The sequence below is a fragment of the Peromyscus leucopus genome, chromosome 9 (assembly GCF_004664715.2).
Source record: "Peromyscus leucopus breed LL Stock chromosome 9, UCI_PerLeu_2.1, whole genome shotgun sequence".
In the NCBI taxonomy this organism is placed as follows: Eukaryota; Metazoa; Chordata; class Mammalia; order Rodentia; family Cricetidae; genus Peromyscus; species Peromyscus leucopus.
The window spans coordinates 61,892,837-61,898,435 of record NC_051070.1 but is presented as its reverse complement, the minus strand read 5'-3'; the positions used below and the strand labels follow the sequence as shown (position 1 = coordinate 61,898,435).

General features: G+C 42.1%; 1 protein-coding gene across 2 annotated transcripts; it reads left to right on the top strand.

The window, feature by feature from the left end:
• Positions 1-3,054: 3,054 nt before the first annotated feature.
• On the top strand, positions 3,055-4,503 carry Casp3 (caspase 3). 2 transcript variants are annotated; one of them, XM_028870348.1, is made up of 2 exons: positions 3,055-3,583; positions 3,705-3,771. In XM_028870348.1, the coding sequence occupies exons 1-2, from the start codon at positions 3,102-3,104 to the stop codon at positions 3,769-3,771; spliced, it is 549 nt and encodes a 182-aa protein (XP_028726181.1). In that variant the 5' UTR covers positions 3,055-3,101. The 2 variants fall into 2 exon arrangements, with proteins under 2 accessions (XP_028726181.1, XP_028726179.1); XM_028870346.1 differs by having other exon boundaries at positions 3,055-4,503.
• The last annotated feature ends 1,096 nt before the right edge of the window (positions 4,504-5,599 follow it).

The window sequence follows — 5,599 nt, the reverse complement described above, 5'->3', positions numbered from 1 at the left end:
AGATGGATCCCTTTTTTTTTTCCAGGAATTAGTTATTCATTTGTTCATGCTGATGGGTGGTGCCTAATGGATGGTTCATTTTCTGTGTCCATCCAGAGGCTGCCTCTTTCTCCCTCACAGTGGATCCGAAAGCTGCTTATTAAATGGGGTCTCCTAGGGCAAGCCATAGCCTGAAAATCCACCACTTCATAATTGTGTTTTATTCAATAACTTGGAGAAGGAGCTCGCCTGATCTCAATACAGATCTTTCCCATTTAAAACAAGAGAGTAAATGGGGCTGGGGCAGTAGCTCAGTCAGGACAGTGCTCGTCACAATGCACGAGGACCTGAGTTTGGATCCCCAGCTCCCACAGAAAAACTCTGGGCACATCTGTGCACTCGTAATCCCAGCACCGTGGAGGTAAAGGCAAGAGAACCCTTGGAGCTCGCTGGTCAGCTAGTATAGCTGAATTAGCAAGTCCACGTTGAGAGAGAGAGAGAGAGAGAGAGAGAGAGAGAGAGAGAGAGAGAGAGAGGGAGGGAGGGAGGGAGGGAGGGAGGGAGGGAGGGAGGGAGGGAGAGACTCTGTCTAAACACTGACAGACGAACAAACTGTTGAGAAATAGTCAAAGGTATTCGACATTGGCCCTCTGACTCTGCACTCATGCACATATATGTGCATATGCACCTGTGAGCGCAGGCACACACACACACACACACACACACACACACACACACACACACACACACAAATACTTTTATTCATACAAGAGTATATATGCTATGATTCCATTTCTGTAATACCATAAAATTAAAACTAATTAGTAGTGTCAAGAAGCAGATCAATGGCTATAGGCGGACAGTTTAATATTTTTTCTAATGTGTTTCTGAAGGATGGGTTTGATCCCCAGCACTGACTGCATTAACTGGACATGGTAGTAGATATTTGCAATCCTAACACTTGGGAAGTAAAAAAAGGAAGATCAATAGTTCAAGGTTATCCACCGCTACATAGTGAGTACAAGTCCAGCCTGGGATAGCTGAGACCCTATCTCAAAAAAATATTATTATTACCATTAGACATCTAGCCAGAATTCAAAGTCCAAGTGTTGGGCTGGACTTTCCATAATCACTTTTAAATATCAAGATTTTGCCCAGCATGGTGCTGCACACCTGTAATCCCAGCATTCTGGAGGCTGAGGTCACCAGAAGTTTGAGGCTCGCCTGGGCTCCCTAGGGAAATACTGTCACAAACAAACAAGCATGTGGAATATTCCTTTCCATTGTGTAAATATATGTCACTGTGACTGGTTTAATAAAGAAGCTGACTGGCCTATAACAATGCAGGATAAAGTTAAGCAGGAGAACCAAACTAAGGAGGCTGGGATAAAGAAGGTAGAGTCTGGGAGTGTTTCGAGCAGACACAGGAGAAACAAGATGGGCATGTCATACTGGGAAAAGGTGCCAAACCATGTGGCAAAGCATAGATAAGAAATGTGGGTTAATTTAAAGGTAAAGGTTAGCTAGTAACGAGCCTGAGCTATTGGATGAGCATTTGTAATTAATATAAGGCACTGTGTCAGTTCTTTGGGAACTGGTGGGCCAGAAAGAAATGTCTGCCTACAAATGGTGCCCAAATGTTCAGCAAGAATTTCCACATAAAGCCTGAGAAAGCTTAAAAAAAGTTGTAAAGCAGAACTAAATGTGTCTTCCTAGTCTCATGTCTCTCATGCCAGCTAAGGTACAGAGAGATATCTCCCAGCTGCCACCTGTGAGCTTGACCACCATGAGCTGAGCCAAGGCGCTGCGTGGTGGGTTTGGGGTTTTGTTCATGCAGACAGAAAAGGTTGCAGATGTACAGTAAGGACAGATTCAGATGAATAGAGCCTCTAAACAGGCCACAGTGTGTTTAAAAATGTGCATAGGCATGGAAGAGAGAAGAGGAAGAGTATATACAGTCTTAAATTAAAAAATATTGGCCGGGCGGTGGTGGCGCAAGCCTTTAATCCCAGCACTCGGGAGGCAGAGGCAGGCGGATCTCTGTGAGTTCGAGGCCAGCCTGGTCTCCAAAGCGAGTTCCAGGAAAGGCGCAAAGTTACACAGAGAAACCCTGTCTCGAAAAACAAAAAACAAATATATATATATATATATATATATATATATATATAGTTTTAAAATAATAAAGTACTTAATAAGAGAGTAATAAAAATATAATGAGCTACATAAAGATGTAAAGTACACGGAGAGTCTGGATACTGTGTGTTATCGTGTTGCTGTTGAATTGTTTGACAGCTGAGGAAGGAGCAACAGCTGCTAAGAGACATTTGATTATAAATGTTGCTGGGTTCATCCAACCTATGTATTTAAAAAATTTCTTGACTTCAAAATTTAAGTCAAAAGGTGTATTGTTATGGGGGAGAAGTTGTGCTTTTATTTCCACAGAAAATGAGAGGCTGTGGATTCATTCTGGGTTAAAGAAAATCAGGTTTGATCAGGGAAGAGCCCCTGAAATCCTGTCTACAGACATAAAAAAAAACCAACAAGAACTACAAGGCATATTATGTATATTTTATCTTATCAAACATAAAACAAAAATATCATCTTTAACTGACTTGTGCATATCACATATTCCATACTTGTAATGTATGTGACCTTTAAAAGTTTATATATTTTCAGAACAAGGGGACTAGATACTGATGAAAACTGGTGTCCCACATGATCCAGACTGCCTCTGTTACAGTTTCCTCGGAGTTCTGCATCCAGAATAGTTTCAAGGCTGCTGGCTGAGATGATCTAGCCTCATATACTACTCCAGCCAAGATTTAACAATTATATTGATTTTATCAAGGTTCCCCCAAAGATAACAGCATCCACAAACAACAGGAAGTAGTCTAGAGAATGGTACCCATATTCTCAAAAAATAGGTTATGGATATTATCATTCCACATAAAACCTGAGAAAGCTTTAAAAAAGTTGTCATTGGGGGCGGATCGTGGGCGGGGCTAGGGCAGCGGGGGGTGGGAGGTAGCTGCGGTTGCAGTGCAGGAGCTGGTGAGATCGAAGCCGGGTGCCGGGTGTCCTGCGTCGTGGATCTTGGGAGCGGCTCGTTAAGAAAAGTGACCATGGAAAACAACGAAACCTCAGTGGATTCCAAATCCATTAATAATTTTGAAGTAAAGACCATCCATGGAAGCAAATCAATGGACTCAGGAATATATCGGGACAATAGTTATAAAATGGATTACCCTGAAATGGGTGTGTGTGTGATAATTAATAATAAGAACTTTCATAAAAGCACTGGAATGACCCCTCGGTCTGGTACCGATGTCGACGCAGCCAAACTCAGAGAGACGTTCATGGGCCTGAAATACGAAGTCCGGAATAAGAATAATCTTACTCGTGAAGAAACTGTGGAATTGATGGATAAGGTTTCTAAAGAGGACCACAGCAAACGGAGCAGTTTCGTTTGTGTGATTCTAAGCCACGGCGATGAAGGGATCATTTATGGAACAAACGGGCCCATCGACCTGAAAAAGCTAACTAGTTACTTCAGAGGCGACTACTGCCGAAGCCTGACTGGAAAGCCCAAACTCTTCATCATCCAGGCCTGCCGGGGTACGGAGCTGGACTGTGGCATTGAGACAGACAGCGCAACTGACGATGACATGGCCTGCCAGAAGATACCCGTGGAAGCCGACTTCCTGTATGCTTACTCCACGGCACCTGGTTACTACTCCTGGAGAAATTCAAAGGACGGGTCCTGGTTCATCCAGTCCCTCTGTGCCATGCTGACACTGTATGCCCACAAGCTTGAGTTTATGCACATTCTTACTCGCGTTAACCGGAAGGTAGCAACAGAATTCGAGTCCTTCTCCCTGGATGCCACTTTCCATGCGAAGAAGCAGATTCCGTGTATTGTGTCTATGCTCACAAAAGAACTCTACTTTTACCACTAAGGAAACGATTGGGGGTTTATTTCTCTTTGTTTTGTTTTGAATGCCAAATGGGGAAACGGTTTCAGGCGTTTAACTCAAATTTGATGTTCCAGATGGTACTTTGAACCATACCACTACCCTAGCAATGCAGCCACAGTGCAGCTACCTCAAGTTCAACATCAGGTAGTTGAAATGGAATTGAATTAGGAACAAGTAAATGTCAATGATGGTACTATCATAATAGAGGAAATTACAAATTTACCTTTTTTTATAATTAGCAAGATTTGCTGATACTATGAATTTTAAAGTAATTATGAAGAATAATTAAACATGATTTTATACTCCCTATTCACACTAAGAATGTCATCCTAGTTTTTGTTAAACTATAGGAATAATAGTGTCAAATGATACGCCTTGGAATTTGAATCTGTGGGCAGAGTCAAAGGCTTGAGCCTTTATTTTGGAGGTGATGTATGGAAATGAAGCAGTGGACCCCCAGTAGCGTTCACTGTAGCCGCTGGCTTTGTGACGTGTCCTGAGCATGTATTTGTTATTTAAAAAAAATCATGTTTTATTGTCGAAAAAAAAATCGAGTATTTATGTGAGAGGAAACCATGAGTGAATTTGGTTGACTCTTTGAAGGCTTCCATACATCAGTAGTGGACGTGAAGGCAAGGTGCTAAGTCGACCAGCATTTGTTTCTTACTTCTTCTTATACAAATCAGGTTAGTTTTACAGACCAGCAAAATATCTAGAGGACGGTTATGGAACAGCCTCCCATTGTTAATTGTTAGAATGAAATAAAGAAATTCTGCAGGAACATATTAAAATACCAGCTATAAAACAGAATCTAAGGTGAGGTGGAATGAGCCTACTATAATTGGAGAAAGATGGTTTTAACCAGAGCAGAGACGTGGCAGAGCTAGCCAGCCACAGGCACAGCTTCAGAAAGGACTGCCAGCTGGGCTCACTCTTGTACTCATTTGTGTGGATGATGTCCCCACACAAAGTCCAAGTCTCCACGGTGAGAAAGTGGGCCAGATCAGGAACTTCCGAGAAAGGGCTTTCCCAAAGTGGTGAGAGTCTTCAGAAAGATCCCTGAACTCCATGTGCAGAGTCTGTAAGCATGCTGAGTTTTCTGTTGACGTTTACAATAAAAGGAAACCCATGGTGATGTTTGTATCGTCACCAGAAATGAAAGGACCATGGCACACAGGACTTGGGAGACATCTAGTCACAGACCCTGCAGCCCACATGGGAAGCTGCAGAGTGGAGTCCAGCCGTATAGGAGAGGCTGTGCTCCAGGCTTTTCCTCATTCATGAAGGTGCTGAGCCATTGCTGGCTAGCCGGATGTATCCAGCATTTCCCATAAGCTTCCTTTTTGCTCAAAGGAAGGAAGGAACTCACATTTACGATGGGTAGATTATTGTTTAGACTGGATCTGTAAACTCTAAGTAAATGTAGCATGTGATGGTATCTTAAAGTGTGTTCCCATGTATCCATTTTATAAGAGTTTGTTGCCTTTTTATTTCAAAACATAAATTCAGATTAAAATTAAAAAAAAAAGTTGTTATTGATATTGGTCAAAAAAAAGCTAAACAAGGGAGATTAGATTCAATGATCTTGTTCTGTGGAGAAAATGGAGGGATATAGAAATGATAGGATGAAAGGGTAGATTATTGAA

What these genes read in the sequence shown, in the direction of transcription:
- Casp3 (XM_028870346.1), top strand. Translation starts at nt 3,102, where the DNA reads ATGGAAAACAACGAAACCTCAGTGGATTCCAAATCCATTAATAATTTT.